Source organism: Nesoenas mayeri (assembly GCF_963082525.1).
Source record: "Nesoenas mayeri genome assembly, chromosome: 2".
NCBI lineage: Eukaryota > Metazoa > Chordata > Aves > Columbiformes > Columbidae > Nesoenas > Nesoenas mayeri.
This window is the reverse complement of record NC_137543.1, coordinates 113,386,844-113,407,806: the sequence shown is the minus strand read 5'-3', so window position 1 is coordinate 113,407,806 and position 20,963 is coordinate 113,386,844. Positions and strand designations below refer to the sequence as shown.

The 20,963-nt window shown below is 39.8% G+C and overlaps 1 protein-coding gene across 3 annotated transcripts; it reads right to left on the bottom strand.

Annotated features, from left to right (window-relative positions):
* Nucleotides 1-77: 77 nt before the first annotated feature.
* Nucleotides 78-19,179, bottom strand: MLH1 (mutL homolog 1). 3 transcript variants are annotated; one of them, XM_080340052.1, is made up of 19 exons: nt 18,761-19,179; nt 17,548-17,638; nt 17,339-17,437; nt 15,820-15,893; nt 14,650-14,722; nt 13,471-13,562; nt 11,878-11,920; nt 11,155-11,243; nt 9,570-9,682; nt 8,916-9,009; nt 7,819-7,972; nt 6,993-7,348; nt 6,062-6,210; nt 4,387-4,495; nt 3,493-3,556; nt 2,793-2,957; nt 2,036-2,128; nt 1,560-1,673; nt 78-1,046 (listed from the first exon to the last, which is right to left on the bottom strand). In XM_080340052.1, exons 1-19 carry the CDS (start codon nt 18,865-18,867, stop codon nt 879-881), a joined length of 2,247 nt encoding a protein of 748 aa, XP_080196178.1. In that variant the 5' UTR covers nt 18,868-19,179; the 3' UTR covers nt 78-878. The 3 variants fall into 3 exon arrangements, with proteins under 3 accessions (XP_080196178.1, XP_080196179.1, XP_080196180.1); XM_080340053.1 differs by lacking the exon at nt 1,560-1,673; XM_080340054.1 differs by lacking the exon at nt 17,548-17,638 and having other exon boundaries at nt 18,761-18,833.
* Nucleotides 19,180-20,963: the final 1,784 nt, after the last annotated feature.

Below are 20,963 nucleotides of genomic sequence, written 5' to 3'. Positions count from 1 at the left end.
GGTCCTTATGTCAGGCTCCAATACGCTCTAAACAGCTTATTTTAGATATTCCATAGAGGAAGCTTTTAATGTTTGTTTAATATCAAATTTAATATATTAGGCATTACATGTGATTTGCATTTAGAAAAGTCATACAACAGTATGCTGAAATCACAAGACAAGCATAATATAACAGTGGCCATATACAGCAGAATCACCACAAATGTGATTCCTGTTACCAGTCCTGATCTGCTCCACCGTCACCGGGAAGTAACATATGGGTCAATTCCATCTCAAGGCAGTTGCTCACTCACTGCAAGTTTCATTTTGTGGGTTTCTCGGTTGTTAACATTCTGTGCAGGCTGAACCACGTGTCCGCTTCCCCCTCGCTGGTCTGGCTGGCTCAGGAAGATGTGACACTCCAGTGTTTACCTCATGGACATGGTACTGCCATTAAAGATGGGCAGTACAAGGAAGAAGGTGCTTTCTGAAAGGGTGTGGGTTTTGGCCATAGCCTACACTCCACAGACAGCGAGTGCTGTTATGGACTTCTACTCTTTTCACAGTGTGGGAAATGAGGACTCATTTCAACTAAGCTCTTGGCTCCTTTTATAATTAACCAAATTCTTTTTCTTCAGGGGAAGTTATATTCTCTTGGCATATTGCTTAATTATGAGATTCAGACCATAAGTGGAGGTTTTATTTTAGGAACTTCAGTTGGGTTTAGACATAGCTAAAATGATTCTTTTCATTCTTTGATCAATAGAAGAAAAATAGACCATTTGCTGTCATGTTGGTATTCCTCCATCAAGATTCCAACTTAGTCCTCTACTAAGTAAAACAGAAAGTAGCGTGAATGTTTTTTAGATAGGCACCAGTCTATAAAAATAGCTACTTGCTCAACACCTCTCAAAAACTTTATACAGGTCAGGCAGGTTGGCAAGCTGCAAAATGTTGCCATCTTCTGCAAAGTGTTTAGGAGGTAAAAGATGTGTCCTAAAAGCTTTGTAAAGTATATGTTCCACAGTCCATTTCCATGTTGTTGAACCAGAGTCAGAATCTTCATTCTGCAATACAGAAAAAGATAAAAGGACAAACAAACTGGAGTTCTCTTGCACTAGAGAGAAACACTGCTTAAGAAAACTTAGTAAGACTACAGCGATTGTCAAATTCCACTAGTATTAGAGAAGTTCATTATATACAATCAGTTTTAAGCTCTGGAAAGTTACTTGCAGAATGGACTAGCTTAACTAAGTGATTAAACTGATGCTTAAACAATCAGACTATATTTTAAATTTATATGCATCCTTATTCTTTAGAAATTTATCATAGCTCAAGAGGTTAAAAAAATACATCCCAAACTCAGATGCCAAGGACCATTGAGATATTAAATACACTGCAATACTCAAAAAGTTCTCTTAATACTTATAATACTTATTATAAGTCAAGGTCTTTCAGAATCTTGCCACACTGCTACTTGATTCACTTCCCTGAAAGGAGAGTTAGGATTAGAAGTCTATAGTTGAAGTTTCCTGTGTGGTGTTAGTTCTTTGTTCATGACTAGTTTCATATTCTTGTACCTGAGAGTCTGTTGGGTTGGCTTCATCTATTATATATTGCTTTCTAATAGAGTAGAACATAGCTAGTTCTTTACTTAGGCTTTCAAAACACTCCTTTTCTTCATCCCAGTTTACCTGTTACAAGAAAGAGAGGTCACTTAATAGAATCTGGGTAGCAGTCAGAGACTTGATAGAAATTCTTAAAATGGAAAAGTCATAATAATGTCTTGGCCATTTTTGTGCTGGTAAGGTAAAGGCATAGAACAACAACAAAAGGGTAGAAATGCAAGCTTTCAAATAAAAAAATATATTCTCATTTGAGCAGGAGGCAAAGAACAACTCATCAGTAAACACAGCAAAAGTATCTGGAGCACGTTACAGTACTTTTAACCAACTCCAGCCCTTCCTTTGCAGCTTCTGATGAATTAATTTGATTCACTTCATTCTTTCCTAAACAGAAAAAGTCATTTGTGAATGAATAAATTAAGAGACTATACCTCTGTGGCCAAGCGAAGGATAAAGATAGGCAGTCCTTCCAGCGGTGGAACATAGTTGTCTATCAGAAGTGGTAACCCAGTAAGGTTTCCTTCCTGCAAGGCAATGCTGCTGCTTCAGTAAAAGAAAAGAAAAAGTTCTTTCTTGCAATAAATGCACCAAAACCATAACCTATTTATTTTCAGACTGATTCTTACCAAGCTTAGTGAGCCTTAGGGATGTCTGAAGTTACAAGCTTTTAAAGCCTGGTGCCAGGCAGACAGTTAGTGCTGGTGTTTAACTTCACAAGGCCTGGATTTGAGCCACTCAGGTCAGGGAAACCTGAATTCAGCTTCCCTGTCTACCTCTAGCCACTGACTACACAGATCACACTTCCTAGGAGAACATGTGAATGAAGCACCTTGGGTGACAGGACCCTTGATGAAGCTGTTCAGTTCTGCATAGAATAACAGATTCATTAGGCGACACACAAAAAAGACACATTGAAAGCAACAGTGATGCTGTAGCTCTGCATGGCTAGAGACCCAGTTAAGCTGCACACCTTGTTGGATTAGAGATCTGCATTCTAGTTACAGGAGCAATGACTAAATTATTTTATTAAACTTACTTGTGTAGCCCACTTTTATAAGCAGCATTAAGTGCTGAGTATTTTGAATGAAAGGGGCAAACTATAGTAAGTACTGCAAGAAAACCACTGTGGTTATTAGTTTGTAGAATGTAACACCGTTCATTTACTGTTGAAGTAATAGCAGCAGTCACCTCATCGATTTCAAGAGAAAAATAATCTTTCAACATTTCACTCTTCTTTTTCAGAAACTCCACAATGTACTCAGCAAGCCCTTCTTTTGGGCCATCTTCTTCTGTCCACCCACTTTCAGGATTCTCTAAAGCAAGCATGGAAAGCTGATATAAAGGAGCTGGCTCCTAGAAATGGAGAAGGGAAAACTGTTGTTAATGATCACCACGCTGCTGGAAATCTATAGCTTCTTCTTTCACATACATAAACTAACTATTATACACTGTTTCTGGTCTGCAGAGCAAACAGTTCTGCTTACCATAAACAGGTTAAGTAGTATGAATTTATTTCTCATATGATTCTGTGCTGTCCACAATCCTGCAAAGACGTGACATTTACAGGATAAGCACTAGCATTCAACAGCTTATTTCTTACAGACCGTCTGTTAAAATTCTTTGTCTCAATGTAATGAGCAGCAGCAAAACTTGATGAATATTTAGAAGTGACACTAATAAAAAGCAGGCAGGATGACAACTTACAGTAGCAGCTACAAAATTACTAACAGAGTTTTCTACATTCTGTTACTGTAAAAGAATCAAAACACCACTCTTCTAGTGGACAAAAAACACCCTGTAAGACTATACATTTTTCTGAAACAACAGGCTTACTATAAATAGATTTTAAAATATTTTTATCTAGAATATAATGTAAAATCATACTTACAGACAACCTTAAGACTCCAAAGTTTGCAAAGTCATAAATAAGTATCTGGTAGAAGAGTTCTTGGCTAAATTGAAATACAAAAATAGTTAAATTGACAGCATCACATTATCTCCAAGTTAGCTTGATTAAGAGTGGAAAGTAAGGGTCATCTTGCAAATATGGATGGATACGTACATCTGATATTAACAAAAATCTTTAACTAAACAATTTAAGATTTACACATGCTATCTAGATATTTAAAATTAAATCTGTTTCTTGCTTTCTGCCATCACCCACATTTTTGCAGAAATGTTACATACTCAGCATAGAGCTGCTGTCAGTTTATTCCCAGATACCTTGTACTTTAACCTCTTTACTCCTTTGCTGCACTGTAAGAAATGCACAGGATCTTGGAAACTGATAAGACATGTCAATCTTAAGTGTATTCTCTTATTTGTTACTAAATTTACACAGTTGGCCCAGTAAGAGAGCATGTGCAAAAATACAAACTTTGTGTTAGGATCATGTCCTACAGCTTCTCTTAAGGCAACTGGATGCAACATTTTACGTAACTTTTCTGAAGCCTTTCCTTGCTCATTTTTGTACAGGGTGCTGTAGCCCAGTTGCTGTTGTGGACAATCATGATGCAAAGAAAATGTTTTTCCCCTTCTCCCAGTCTGTGAGCATGCAATACAGTAGCTGGCATCTTAATTACACCGATTCCCTGCAAGTTCTCCCAAGCACGCCAGACTTGTTCCCACTGTTCTGAACTGATTGCTTAATCTTTGGCCTCATGACTTTGCAGACAGGCAACAAGAAAATGATCTTGTTTTCCCTGTCATTTTCTGCCTTCTTCTAATTAGCTTGGTAATCAGTAGTTGTTTCCACTGCCAACAAGTCTAACAGCTTCTTTACCTGAGTTTTGTTGTATTGAGGAGATACAGTTTGGTCTGATATTGGGCCAGAGCCCACTGAGGACTGACGCAGCCAACAAAGGAATGATCATGTAGCATCTCCTGAAGATCTGAAACGATTGAATGGGGTGGGGAAGAAACAAAAGGGTATAATTTTACATTTGCAACCCTGCCCCTAATGTATTTAGTTGAGCGGTTTGTGTCTTTTTAGTGTTAAAGCCTCAGATTACTGTTCAATCACCTGTACCCCCCTGCTGCTTCTCATAGGCATGTACTAGCAATTATCCACATTTTGAAATATTAATAATTTGTGTGCATACACATATACTGACATATATTAAAGCATAAGTGAGAATAGTTACATAACAGTTAAACTACAAATACAAATTTTAAAAAATTAACTGTTTGCCTTTAATAACCTTTCACAATTAGTTTGCAGCCACAGGAGATTAATAAGGGAACACAGACATACTTCAAAGAAAACTGCAGCTGTAAAACAACTTCAAACAAAGTCTAATATTGTCAGGCTACAATTCTGAAAGTATGATAGAATAGATCCACAATTTATTTTTTCCCCCAAAATAAGCACTGCAGTCACAGAACATACAAAGCGCCATGCTCACTACCCAAATTCCATTGTTACCTTTTTCCAAAGGAACACAATATTACAAGAAGAGCATTCCAAAGGTCTCTTGTACATATTTCTTACACGTGTGAAGACAAGACACGTCCTCAAGCAGCTGCACAAGTTCTACCATGTATTTTGACACTTTTTTTTTGACATTTTATGGCTCAGGGACAACTGTCGGATTTTGGTATTCAAACAGTAGCAGTCAGATATGAGATTACCAGCTCAGAATTACCATCCTCATTAAAACATTCTTCTGGAGCACAAGTGAAGTGTCTGAAGATCAAGAATTTATTTAAAAGTTATTTATTACAGATGTCTGTTAGTGTGGCCATTTTAGCTGTGGAGCTTCCCCAATTCTTACTATCAGAAAAATAAAAATAAATTCAACAAAATACCCAGAACACAAGATTCCCAACATTTAGACTGATTGGGTTATGTGACTCAGTATGACCCTGGTGGCAACTGAAGGAGCTAAGAGGGAAACAACTCTACGAAGAATTGCAAACCCTTTACCTTTTTCCAAAATAACTCTTACCAGAAGAGAGAATAATATTTCACCAATCATTTCATAGAAGCAGGACAGATACAAATGAAAAAGAAAAGCAAAAGCAGTAAATAAAAACTATGATTATCAAGCCTGTCCCAGTCTACTTCACAATAACACAGCTAAGCAATTTTTTTTAATGACCACATTTTAGCTGCCACCTCTGTTTGAAAATGCCAAAATAACTCAGCTTTTCAAGCTGTGATTTTTCAGTGTTATGATGCAAGTTAAGGTTTGCAAGCTATTTAGAATGCATAAAATGTTTATGAGCTAACAAGGTGCACTAAAGTTTCAAACAGTCCTGCAGTGTGGCTCAGTGAGGCAGCTCCCTGCTCGAAGATTGTCCCTTGACATTTAACAAGTGGTTTTGCTAAAAGCTGACTTAGCAGCACAGTGAGCTGACTGGGCCACCTTTTAAATACCTTTTTCCTCAGCAGCTCAAACAAATCATGTTTAGTTGGTGGAATAACAATAATCTTGAGAAGCAAAAGCCTTGTTTACTTGCATGTGCCTGGTTACTAATTTCCTCCTGGAGAGTCAACACACTGGTCAAGTTGATAATTCTTCTTTTAGGGGTGCAGGCAGCTGTCATGTCCTTTCTTGTGTCATCTTCCTCCATTTCTACGTCCACATCTTTCCGTGGTTTCTTTCTGCAATATCGAAACACAATGGATGACGTTCAATTCTCCTGTCACTTTGGCAAAACACACACACAACAGATGGGATGCTCAATTCACATGCTGTGTGTTACTACATAAAATGCAAAAAAATTTCCCAAAGCTTCCCAGAAAGAAAGAAAGACTGTTTTCTTTTACTTCTGGGGCGTAATTTGCTAGGAAAAGATAGTTCATAAGAGAGTTTATGAGTGTCTAATACCAATCACATCAGACATCTGTTGTTTAAGCACCGGGATAATTGGGCTCTAAAGGACACATTAAAAAAATGTTGATATTTCCAATTTTTTTTTTAATTATCATTTTTCTGTAATACTGATGGGATATTAGATTCCCTCAGAAGACTTTGGTTTCTTGTAACAGCTCCTGCAGGAGCTATAGAAAGATTACAGCGCTTTTATCTTTACTAGGGTAATGTCTGCAAACTTCAGTGATGTAGATTCTTTCTATCCCCTCACAAAAGGACGGCCTCCGAATTTAACAGACCAGTATGATCTCCCTAAAGTTAATGTCATTATTTATATTGTTTCCTGCCCTCCAGCATGCATGGAAATCCCATTCCAGTTACAAAATTTATCACAAGTTATTTAGTTTACAGTTCACAGATGAAGTTAAATTTCTCATAAAAATGCTATGTTATATGAATGTTATTCCAGGAAAACTTTTTTTATGAAAAAGCAAAAGAAGAGATCAGAAAAATCTTCAGTTTCAGGGCCATGAAATAAATGGGTAGCCTTGCATGGACAGATGAGACTTACCGAGGAGGCACTGTCTCAGGAGACAAGTGTCCACTCTCACTCAGCCCCCCAGGCACGACTGTGTCCTGAACATCAGCCACTTCAACTACATCACTGACATCTTCCATTTCAGCATCCTGTGGCCTGTCCACACCTTCCGGAGGTCGCGCGTTCACCTCTGTTGTCCCTTCAGTGGGGCCTGTACTTAGGGGGTTGTTCACTGGCTGAAGAAAAGCGTCTAATTTCTGCTCTCGGGAATCGGTGCGGACCATCTGATGCGCGTAAACTTTGTCGCTCGTTCCTTTGGTGACCGCAGAAGAGTTTGCTGCTGACTTTACAACCTCGCTGGAAGAACAGTCAGCCCCCGGAAGCAATGTCTTTGTTCAGATATGGGGAAGTAAAGAGAAAAGATTCAACAAGAACAAAAAAAAGACCCACCACAAAGATCAGCTGCATTTCTCACAGCATCTTACTGCTTAATCAAACATATTGTCAAATACACAGAACAATCAATTTCCTTGGTCACATTTCACATAAACAAAGGCAGAATAAAAACAATTTACCAGATGTGAAGGCCAATATACTTTGTCAAATAAAAGACTGAACAGATCCTTGACAAAAAGGTACGTAAAATACTTTTAAATCCAGCAAAACTTTAATAAGTTCACTGCCACATTAACATTGGTATATTACGGCAATCTCTCCCCTGGAACAGATGATCTCAATCCACCAGTACAACACTGATGACTATCCATCCCTGCATAAATTATACTACTGAACTGAGTAAACATATCCACAACAGTTAAAACAGTGCAGAGCTGTGGTCACTTGAAACGTGTATTCTCACCTGAGTGAAGTACATCCTTGAAGAATTAGAGCCCAGTAACTTGTTCTCTACATGTCGTTGCACATGCTCTAGAATACTGTCTTCATGAAGGAAATGGACCTCATGTTTTGTAGGGTGCACATTCACATCTACATTTTGGGGAGCTATTTCCAGGCTGGAAAACATTTTAGAAGAAGTTAACCTAAAATTTGCCATGGATGGCAGAGAATGCACAAATTAGTTCAGTACTGGGGCCATTACTCCATGCAGAGAAGCCAAAATGGTCCTGAAACCTCCTAAAGTGACACCAAACAAATCTGACTGTAGTGTGTTAAAAAATTAATTACTCTGAAGAACTCTTCCAAGCTCACCAAAATCTGCTTACAGAGGTAAGCTTAAACCAAACTCCCCATTGTACGACTACAAACCAGTTTTTAGAAATATCTTTTACTTGCAGTGTCTCATGAGTTAATGACTTCTGATGCCTTGTCATTATAATCCCAAGCAGGAATTCAATTAAATGCTACAACGCAAGAATTTTATTGTTAGAAAGCACTGGATATCATCAGGTTTCACTGGTGAATAGCGAGATTCAACTGCTTAAAAATTACAAAGCCAGGTTTTCCTTTCTATGTCCTTTCAAATTTGGAGAACAGTTTCTGTTCAATTTCAGCTATTTCTTGACCCTAAAAAATTATTTATTTCTTGTAAGAAATATGCAATTCACTTTTTCCTGCATTAGGATACCAAAACCAGTAACTGTTAGAAATACAAATGTAAATCCTAGCAAGGTAAAACATGAATGAGTTTGTAATAAATGATCTGACTGGTCCTAAATGCTCTGCTGTATTCCTAGTGTAACACATTTTCCTAAGTGAAGAGCATCCATAATATGAAAGGACTTAAGCTGAAGTTACAAACACTCGCTGTTTCTGAAAATAAGCCCATCTTCTTAAGATTCCTTTAATTTGATTTAATTATCTCCTGTCTGGCAATTAAGTACCTCAGTGCAATGCTTAACACTACTATCAGGAACACAAATGCCCTTCTAAACTTACTCTAGCTATACCATATCCTACATGATAGTTTTAAAAGTCTACTTCTTCCCATTGCTTTACCTTAAGTATAGGAATGGATGCGTACTTTTTGGCAAATAAGCAGCATACACAGTTTCTATGGCTTTCCGCAAAGCGGCTGACTCAACCAATCGATCTGAAACACAGAACAAAATGCTGTTTTCAAAGAGCCCCACTGAAATACACTGCACAGTGTCCAATTATTCCTTCAGAACAACTTCATCACAGGGCAACCATTATAATAATTTTTCCCAAGACATATTTATTCTTCATATAAAACCAGGAAAAGGCAGTATCTTCCTAGTGTGTTTTATATTTAGAAGTATTTATTTTCCCACAAATACTGAAACAACCAGACTAATTTTTCATTATTTCATACAGTCAAGGTTTGTTGCATCTTATGTCTGTGTTGCTACAGAATGGAGAGACCACAGAACACAATTATAACCTTGATACTCTGCAAGCTTAAGTTTCTTTAGGCCTAATCTTAGCTGCTTTCACTATTCAGAGTACAAAACCTGATGCACATTACAAATAGAAAAACACCTACAGCTCTACAATTAACTGTAATACTTATTATTCAATGTTTTTAAGAACGCTCATGCATTTTATAGTTATTCAAAAAGTTTTGATCTTCTGATTATTATGTTAGCAACATATGACTGTACAACACACTGCTTATTTTTTTAAACTTACGGTTTATGAAGAGTAAAAATATACATTTCTTCACAGAGTAGTTTGCATTTGTGATGTAGCCTTTCATTTTAAAGGCCAGACTTGCATCTTCACAGCCCACTTCTATCAGTTCCCTATTTACAGAAACATATGCAAACTGAATTTTTCTGTTGATGCAAATTTCAAACAGTACCCACAAGTAGCAACTGTTCTATATTCTATTTATATCCCAGTTCATGAAAACATTAGAATTATCAGAGAGTTCAAACATTCATTGCTGAGTCACAAAAATGATTTAACCTGAACTGCCTTGTTTCTTCTTTTTAAGTAAATATAAAATAGTAACACACTATGATTGGAGTCTGTAAAACTATCCACAGTATCTTTTTAATACATTCATATATCACAGCATCCATAATATTATAACCATCTATTGATAATTCTAATATGCACTTCACTGTTTAAGCCATTGACAGCGATAGACAAGGACACCTCAAAGTTATCAGCAGCCAGGGGAAAACATTTATTTTCTTTAACTACTTTGTCCACTTTCACCAGGCTAATATTTGTAATTTTCATGATTCATTAGTCAAGGAAATCCACTTTGGTAGCAAGCCATTAAGTCAGCTTCTAAAGTTAACATAGAAGAGGCTTATGGGCTACTTATTTCCAATTCAAGCCAAATATATACTAAGTGCCATTTTAATTTGTGTTAATTTTTTAAGTTGAAATAACAAGCTAGATTAAACACCACTTTTCAAAACATCTGATCAAAACATTTAAGTTGAAGTGGACAATTTATTCAGAACTGTACAAAAGAAAAACTGTATCCAACAAATATTAGCAGTAGACAAAAAAATGCATAAAAAATAAATGCAAACAACACTGCAAACCTTATCAGCAAAGAGCCTCTCCAGTTTGCTGTGTTTCATAAAGGTGCTTCCTTGTATTAAAAGTTAAATTCCATACATGTGAAGTGTGACTTTAGTAAGTGAATCAACATCTAAGTATTCATGGGACAAATCCATTCCAGAAGTCCATCTGATTAATTATTTACAGCTGAATGTCTTATAAAGAGAGAATTTTTCCTAAACTGGCAGATACATTTTTAAAAGATGATTGGTTTCATTTGTTTTCAACTTTTCTGCCTGGCTCACTCAGTCTCAGCTAATTTAGCTTTTGTCAAAATATTAAACAATAAGATTTCAGAAAAACAAATCTGAGGAGACTTCAAAATTTATCCAATAGCAGACAGTGTACGTAGTGGTCATATTTTCATGGTCTGGGAACTTGTAGAGAACAAAAGTACAGCTTGCTCTTTTCAAATGAAAGTTACAAACAGGTGGTTCCCCTTTAGTGCATTAAAGGAACAGCTTTGCAACTTCCCTCTTCACTATACTAGAAAAAAGGTGTGACACATTCTACAAGACAAGGAATGTATAACTGCAATGTGAATGGAGGAATGTGAACTGTAACTGCAACACTCCCTGTTCTCTGTATTTCGCGTTGAAGGAAGCAGGGAAAGTTAGCACAGTCCACGCTCCTTAAAACAGAAAGAGATTTACTAGAAAACTTGATGTCAAAAGGAAAGTTAACATCAGCATACCTGCTAACAGCATTTCCAAAGATGGACCTGATGTTGTCCACTGTTGAGGCGTTTGATAACGTTCTAACATCTGACATGGTATCACCTTGCTAAAGAGAGCAGAAAAGAGTATGATCAATTCACAGTTCTGACTGAAGTTTCAAAAATACATTAAACTTAACAAATACATTTCTAACACAAAGGCATGAGACTTAACATCATTAAAATGTGCTGTAGTATTATTTACTTATTTGTGTTCAGAAAAACAAGAGATGGTAAATGGCACAAGATTAAAAGATTTGCTAGATCATATGCGACCCATTCAGCCAGTGACTCCATCTGTGAAAGTGAGGAACATAAACAGTTCGGTAAATAATTATCAAGAATGCCAAAGAATGAGGGTGCTCTATCCCACCCTCTTTCACACAGTTATTAACAACCAGACTCTAAAAAGCAGCTGAAACAAAATAATACATCAACCACACAGAAAACCCAAAACTCCAAACAAATATGGTTTTGTCTTATTTACTTTTAACTAATGTGTTTTCTATCCAAATTGCATCAACACACCTGTCAACATTTCAGTACAAGGGAAGGCTCTGTACACTTTTCCCATTGCAAAAGATGCAGGGCAAATTTTCTGGCATTTTCATATATCCACATTATATATATTTGTGCGTGTATGTATACACGCACAAATATATAGAGACACACAGTGAAGTTATGAAAACTTTATTTGCATACCTTTTTAACTGAAAAGCTGATGCCTGAGTTATGGATGGCATACCTAAAAAAATACATAACCGTAAGACTGCAGTATGTGAAAGAAAAGGTTACTTTCCCTGAATGCTGAAAAGCAGCTAGTAATAGGGACAAACAATTTCCTTTCCTGTTACACAGTAAGGTGATGTGAGCCAAATTGAGCTTTTGTAGATTAAACAGCTATAGACATAAATGTTTTCTATTTATAAGCGACCTGCAACAATATGAAATTCAAGGATCAGCTTAGCTTATTTCTCAAAAAAAACCCTGATGAGCTTCTATAGACCTGGTTAGTTCAGTTTCATTGCGCAGGTTTAACTTGAAGTACAGCAAAACCTCCTCAGTTTAACAGCATCAAGTCTCAACTACCCTGTCTCCCTGAAAATAAGACAGGGTCTTACATTAATTTTTGCTCCATAAGATGCTTACTTTTTTACATGTATAGCTGCCTGTACACTATTTAAATTTACTTTATATATGAACTGTGACTAGGGCTTATTTTTGGAGTAGGGCTTTTATTTTGAGCATCCTCAAAAATCCTGAAAAATCATGCTAGGGCTTATTTTTGGGGTAGGTCTTATTTTCAGGGAAACAGGTACTATAGAGAAGGATCTGAAAAATTGCTGTCTCAACCTTCAACTTCCCCTACCCAGATGGTTCTGCTGTCTGAGACCCCAGGGCCAAGTTCTAATACCCTACAGCTGCCTAACCCTGGCTCAAACTTCAAGGGAACTAGCTAAGTTGTGAGGAAGACCAGGCAGTAGAACCTTGTAAGATGAGAAACATAAAAATGCAGACAGAGATTAGACTGTTGTCACTGGGACAGTTAGTAACTCAATAATTCAAGAGGAAAAAAAAAGTAAAATCCTAATGAAAAAAAAAAAACCAACAAGTTGGAAGCCAGTAACTCAGCAAGACCTGAGATCAGCCTGTTCCACGGAGCAGCAGGACCTGACCCTTTGCTCCCGGCTGCAGTCTGCCTGGCCAGTAACCACTCCGAAGTAGCTCATCCGGGGAGCAGACTAACGCTTCACATACAGTCTCGCTGCTCTCTGCGGGCTTTTGTGTTTACTGAAAGCATAAAGCAGCTATTTTGGTTAAATTATGTAGATCCTGCTTGCAAAGCCTCCACATGTGGTGAAAGATCTAACAAAGGGACCCAGGAAGGGAATATCTGGTAACTGAAGTGATACTAGTTTTGTTTTTCAGGACGTGAAACTGCCATTCAGCTTTTTCATATTCAGCCAAACCTCAATACCCTTGGCACAGTTTTGACTTGGATTCTATTCAGTCCAAGTTCATTGTGAGTTGACTCAGTCAGGTCTATCACCATTTGTTTGCTGGAATCTGGTCATAGACTGAATACAGTGTTTCTCCACTGAACTTTCTGTATCCAACTGGACTGTTATATTACACCATATACTAACAAACAGTTAAAAAAACCCTCAAAAACAACAACAAAAAAAATGACAACGCACACACATATATGCCAGTCGGTTTAAAAAATCCAAGTACTCTCAATGGCAGCAAAAAAACAAAAAAAAACCACAAATGGACCCTCCTATTTCAGTTTACCTGCTAACAACTTCTACTATTTTTGCATATTCTTCACTTGGATTTTTTAAAGCTTTCCTCCTTGTATTTACATTGTAAAAAAGATCTTCAACCTAGAGAGAAAAAGATCACAATTAAAAGTAATTTAAAAAAATCTTATCTCACTATATAATCTATCTAAATCCATCCTCTTCATAGATAATACAAAATTTTCTGAAAACATTTTAGTTTAGGAAGAATCAACATTCAATTTATTCCTTACCTGTTTAGCTTCACCCAACAAAATGCAACTCCAAAGAAATGTATGTTTTCAAATATTTTGGTACATCAGATTTTCACCAATAACAATAACCTACAACTCACTTTTCAGTGAAAGTTATATGCTTTATATTGCAGATGACAATGGATTCGCTGATTACACTGTGTTTCGATGAAATGCAAATAAATGTTAAAACAGTTGCTTCAGCCAAGGCCATTAATGTCATTAAACCAGCAGCTTAAATTGCTCATTTTCACTATTTATTTAAACAATATGCGAATTATTTTTTTCCTGCTATAGTAAGAAAGGCAGAAATTTAAAGTCCAGCTTTTTTTTGAAGATACATTATCCTAAATATTGACACATGAAGCTTTCTGGGTGTATACTCCTGCTGCAAGACAAACACACAGCTGCAGACTTTCAGGCCAAGCTTCCCCTTTCACCCTACACTGTGCAACACGCACACTCTGTGCTCTTTATTTGTCCATTCTGTGCTCTTTATTTGTCACAATCCAAATTCCAGCCCACATTCAAATCTTGGTATATGAAATATATGACTGAAAGACAGCAGGCCTGCAGTCTATGCCAGCGCTCATTGTCCCACTCTGGCTTGTAAACATAAACCACCCTACTACTATTCTGAGCTTCTTGCAGCCCTAAATGTCCATTTAGGCCTTCAGCAGTTCAGAAGGGTTATGAAATATTTCTGCTAGTGTATGACTATGCTATCCTCAGAAGAGAAAAAGAGGATCTTCTGATATTTACCTGTCTTTGGAGAAAAAGACATAGCAAAAAAACCAAACAAAACAACATAATTTTGATAACATTCTACAAGGTGATACTGTCACGCACCTTACAATGTAACACGTACCAATAAGTGGTGCAAGTGTAACAACCAGGGAGCAGAAGAGGGGCAAGAGAAAACACGCACAAAAACCTACTGTGATCTGAGTTCCTTGGTTTCCAGCGCAGGGTTTCGGAGGGCCTTTAATTTTTCCATCACTGTATACAGCTCTAAGCAGAAAACAATAAGTTGTAAGACATCTGGATTGGGGAGTTGGGGACAGAGGCAACAGCCAAAGGGAGAAAACAAAAGAAACCCCATCACCATCACTCTCCTCCCAGCGAAGAACTTGGGATACAGACAATTGGCTACAACTCTCTCCATTCTGCTAGAGGAAATCTGTCTTCACAGACTGTAGAACCAGTGGGAGAGTGGGAATAACAGCAGAAAAAATGTGGCAGAAAACGGGATGTGTTCTGAAATTCCATTACCAAGACTTTTCTAGTAAAGGCAGAATTACTGTATTCTATCTTTCTTTAGTAACTAGACCTAGACTAGCAATAATGCTTCCACTAAACTTTACACTTCAGTTATACTAATAAGAAATGGTTGAATTCACATATAAGATACATTTCCTTTTCACTTGTAACAGCATTTTTAGCGGAAAATATTTCTGCCCCACATAGGTCTTTCAGCAAGTTATACAGATGCATAATTTCACAGGCCATACTTTTTTGCCCTCTCACGTGTCCTACATACTTAATGCAAGAAAGACCATAACTACACAATCTTTTGAAAAAAACAAGATTAAAAGCTCATTTTTTTCCTTATTTTTCTTAAAAGTAATTGAGAAGTTAATGCATAGGTTTGCTTATATTTAGAGCACGTTTGCAGAAGAATATTCAAAACCTTTTCTGAATAGGATTAGGCACCACACAAAACCAAACAAAGCTGTAGGTTCCTGTGTTCAGTGACTTATGAAATTTGCAAGACATGCTGGCTGTGTATATACATAATTTTATCCTGAAATGGAGGGGGAAAAAAAAAAAAAGAGGCAAAAGCTTACCCTACATTGGCTGCTGAAGTAGCCCCATATACACACACTCTTCTAAAATATATTGTTTAGTTAAAGCTTATCTTTAAATTCTGGAATAAAAAAATCACTTAAACTATGCTCCCTCAAATTCTGGGCCTTTTTTGTAGCTACTCTAGAAACATATAATTCCTTACACCACCCTACTTCTTAATAAAAGTACTGAAAAGATAATTAAATGCATCTATTCATTATCACATGTGGCAGAAGTCACTTGGAAAATAGGTAGCATACCTGTATGCACATTTTGCATCAGCTGTTTTAGTTGTGACAGTAACATGGGCAACATGACTGATGCTGGCCAATGCCTAGAGAAAGAGAGAGAATCTGTGTAAACTTTGCTCTGGAGACCATTGAAGAGTGTCCACACTTTAAACAGCATCACTAAATTTTGATACACCACTTGCAAGTTAATTAATAAAAACCCTTACAAGAAAATTGCAGGCTAGGAAATCTTTAACGTATTTTAGTACCTATAACACTGACTTTTAGCCAGGACCTTCTTTTGGCTTTTCTAACAGTTCATTATCTCTGACAATGCAAGCCACTAACCATGTAACATAAGAAATCTGCAAAGTTATTAGTTGTGCCCTTTTCTTTCTTCCATGTTAAGAAATACAGCTGGAAGGTTTTAACCATGACTTTCTCATCCCTGCTCAAGTTCTTCTCCTGACTGTAGGCAGTATCACAAAGTTAGGTTACAATGGTTTTCCCAGAAAACTCAATGGACGTGTCTACACAGCCTGTTGAAACCAGTGTCAGGACCAGACTCTGCTGGCTGTGGAGCTATTACACTGAAAGTGTGTGAGGAGGGGACCCAGTTACTCCACTCTCTGGCACATGCAAAGATCTATATATCTGAGCACAGGCAACATACTTAAATATCTTGTTGTCCATCTGGAAGGGAAAGCAGAACTCATCCTGGACTGTTCTTTCAGACAAGTTTAGATATAACCTATGACAGTCTGGAGAACTGGTATATCTGTGGGGTCAGATATACTAGATTTGACTAATAGCAAAAGCAAAAAGGACAAACGCGCATTTCAAACATTTAATTTTGAGTATGGTATTCAGACAAATATCTGTCATCAAAGATTCACCTTCCACTCAAATCTTCCATTGTCTTTACCTGTAGGTTCCTGAAGCAACATTTGAGAAGACAGGACTTGTCTTACTTTAAAAAAAATAAATATATAGAATCATAGAATCGTTTCAGCTGGAAGAGACCCTCGGGATCATCAAGTCCAACCACAACCTAACTCTAGCACTAAACCATGTCCCTAAGAACCTCATCTAAATGCCTTTTAAACACCTCCAGGGATGGTGACTCCACCACTTCCTTGGGCAGGCTGTTCCAATGCTTCACAACCACTTCTGTGAAGAATTTTTTCCTAATATCCAATCTAAACGTCCCCTGGCACAACTTGAGGCCATTTCCTCTTGTCCTATTACTTGCTACTTGGGAGAAGAGACCAACCTCCTTTCAGGTAGTTGTAGACAGCAATAAGGTCTCCCCTCAGTCTCCTTTTCTCCAGGCTACACAGCCCCATTTCCCAAAAACAATATATAGGTCTTCCTAGACATTCATCTGATCTTGAAAGATATAGAAATGTATTTTGAACTATAGTCACCCAGCTGACTCTCAGAAAACAGAACCTTCTGTAAAGAGTATTGGGAAAGGGATAGTATGTAAACCCCACTACAACAGGGTAACACACAATAAACACTTTTAAAACCTCACTGAAGAGCTTACCTCACCCCTAAAACCGTATGTGGAAATGCTAGCTAAGTCTTCAAATTTTTGCAGTTTGCTCGTAGTAAATCTCTCACATACAATGTCCAGATCTTCTTTCTATGTGAAAGGGACAGGTAACAGTCACTTTTCACAGAAACATTTATAAGGCAAAACAATTTTTTAAAAGTAGCATTAAACATCAGCATAGAGCTGTCATCTGTACTCACTCTGATACCACAGCCATTATCTTGGACTTGGATGAACTTCAGACCCCCTTCTTTAACTACTACCTGGATACTTGTAGATTTTGCATCCAAACTGCAAAAACAAAGAAAACTTTCAAGAGAACAGTAATTCTAGAGAATAACAAACTATATGACTTTGATTTTTCCCACAAAAGTGATAATTTGTTTCTACTCTAATTGTCACTCATATTGGAATTCACTGTTTCAAACAAATGTCTACTGTCTCCTCACTTTTTCTTGTAAACACAGTGATATATTATTCTAAATCACCATCCACAACAATTACGAAGAACTTTAATAAACTTAAAAACTAAGAGGGTGCCTAGCCCACCAAAAGACTGCCTCCTCATTACCAAAACCTGTTGCAAATTCTGCTGCTTGCTTTCACATGGCTGATACAGCTCACACTTACTTGTGAAAAGGCAGACATTTTAATCTCAGATTTATCTTCAAAACAAATAACTGAATTGTTGACACTGAAGGCAAAAGATTAATAAGTTTCTCAAACGACAACAACCAAAAAAACCCCACAGATTTAGACAGGCTTTTTAAACAGAGTTCCACATAGAATCACAGAGTAGTTTGAGTTGGAAAAGACTTTCAAAGGCCATCTAGTCCAAACCCCTTGCAATGAGCAGGGGCATCTTCAACTAGATCAGGTTGCTCAGAACCTCGTCCAGCCTGGTCCTGGATGTCTCCAGGGATGGGGCATCTACCACTCCTCTGGGCAACCCGTGCCAGTGTTTTACCACCCTCATTGGAAAAAATTTCTTCCTCATGTCCAGCCTGAATCTCCCCTCCTTTAGTTTAAAAGCGTTACCCCTTGTCCTGTTGCAACAGGCCCTGCTAAGAAGTCTGTCACCATCTTTCTTACAGGCCCCTTTTAAGCACAGAAAGGCCGCGACAAGGTCTCCCCAGAGCCTTCTCTTCTGCAGGCTGCGCTCTCCCCAGCGCAGGCCCCCCACACACGGTGCCCGTCCTTCGTTACCGGCACCACCGCCTCCCCACACGCCGGCTCCGCGAAGCGGCGGCAGCAGCCGCAGGGCGCCCAAGGCCTCCAGCCCCTCCCGCTGCCCGGGGCCAGGGCCGCGCTGCCCCGGAGCGGCGGCGCCCCTGTCCTGAGCACGGCCGGGCCGCGGCCCAGCGCCCGCCGCAGCCGCCTCTCCCCCTCCCCGCCGGGCAGAACCCTCGTTACCAGTTTTCGATCATCTCCTTGATGGCGTTCGCCGGCCTCTGGATCACCTCGCCGGCCGCGATGCGGTTCACCACCGTTTCATCCAGCCGCCGGATCACGCCGGCCATCGGTGCCGTGACAGGGGCCGGGCGGGAAGGGCGAGGGAAGCAAAGGGAGGCGGGGAGAGCGGCTGCTCGGGCAGCCACAGCGAACGGGGCTCTGAGGGGAGAGGAGCGGCGCTGGGGAGGCTGCTCGGCGGCGGGGGGGAAGCGCAGGGGGATTACTTAGGGTGCCCCTGGGGCCAGCGGAGACCGCACGGCGGCTGCAGGGAGCGGCAATGCGGGTGAGGGCAGCGAGAGACCAGGGCCGGCGGGAACAGCGCGGACAGCGGGGCCGGGGCGGGGTGGGTAAGAAAAGGCCGCCCGAAGCCGCTCCGGCGGCTCGCGCCAAACCACCTCCCACAGCCTCCTGCCCCCTCGAGCGGGCGGCTCTCCGATTGGGCGACTCAAGTGTCCATCACACCACCGCTTTCCTTTCCGCGGTAAAAATAAACACACAGACAGAGTGGGCAGGGGGAGCAGCGCGCCGCCTGGCGGCAGGAGGTTGCGCTGCGCGCCTGACGCCGTGCGCATGCGTCTCGCATGGCACGACGTCATGGCAATACATCATGGCATCATGTCATGCCACTACGTCATGGCAGCGTGTCTTGGAGAGGGACAGCTGTGACCGCAGAGTTTGTGCCATGCACTGGTGTGCCCGCAGCCTGCATGTCTCTCCATGCCTGTGGCCGCAGGAGGTGCAGTGACGCGTCAGTCACTGCAGTGAGCGCTGTGGCGCATGTTCGTGGTGGCAGTGCTGGCTGTGCTGTGTGTTCACAACAGCAGTACCTACTGCGTTGCATGGCTGACCACAGTACCTGTTCCACTAAATGTCTCCTGTAGAATCTTAGAGTAGTTTGGGTTGGAAGGGACCTTCGAATGTCACGTAGTCCACCCACTCTGCAATGAGCAGGGACACCTTCAACGCATCAGGTTGCTCAGAACCCCGTCCAGCCTGGCCTGGAATGTCTCCAGGGATGGGGCATCCACCACCTCTCTGGGAAACCTGTTTCAGTGTTTTACCAACCTCACTGTAAAAAATTTCTTAGTTATATCTGATTGTGTGTAAATTTCCCCTCTTTTGATTTAAAACCATGACCCCTTGTCCTATTGCAACAGGCTCTGCTAAAAAATCTGTCCACATGTTTCTTATAGGCCCCTTTTAAGTACTGAACGGCTGCAATAAGGTCTCCCCAGAACCTTCTCTTCTCCAGGCTGAACAACCCCAACTCTCTCAGCCTGTCCTCACAGCAGAGCTGTTCCAGCCCTATCATTATTTTTGTGGCCTCCTCTGGCCCCCCTCCAACGGGTTCATGTCTTTCCTGTGCTGAGGACTCCAGAGCTGGATGCAATATGCCTTCCACGATATGTCTGATGACTGCATGCATAGCAATATGTGCCTGTACAATCACAGCACACATTGTCAGGAATTTCTCAAAAATGTAAAGCAGACAATTATTTGCGGCATTGGTAAAGCTTGGCAGCAAGCCCTGAGCTTTTGTGACTCCTGGGCTTTGGAGACACTTGTCTCATTGGAGCTCTGGTTCTCTTTGCCAGTGCACACAGCCCTGCCTGTGGTGCTGGGTCTGGTGGTTGGAGCATGGCTCCCTCGATTGCAGCTGGGGAAGGGACCATGGCTGTGATTAAATGAAACCTGTAGTCTCTTGCAGTGATCCTGGCCAGGAGATAATTGCAGGTGAAGGCTTTAGTGGACCATATATGAGTTAAACTGCTGCACACCCAGCATGGCCTTTGGGCCCATGTTGCACTGCACAAATCCCTTGGCTGCAGGACAACCTCTGCTCACTGTAATCGAGCAGCCTGCAGGCAGCTCCCCCTCCATACCAGCAATCACACCATCTGCGTGGCCTTGCCCTTATCTAGAAATGCAGCAAGACGTTCTCATGTGAACATCCTTCCTGTTTGACAGTAGAAATGATGAATGGAGTTGTTTTTCTGCAAGAAAATCCTACAATAGCTTGGATGACCAAAATGAGGTAACCATTTCTATGGATGGGGTCTGCACAGTGCGCTGCACATGCACTGGAGGCCTATTCAATGCTGCACAACTTGAATTTCCCAGCATCAAAAGACACATAATATTATATATACTATTCTCTCTCTGT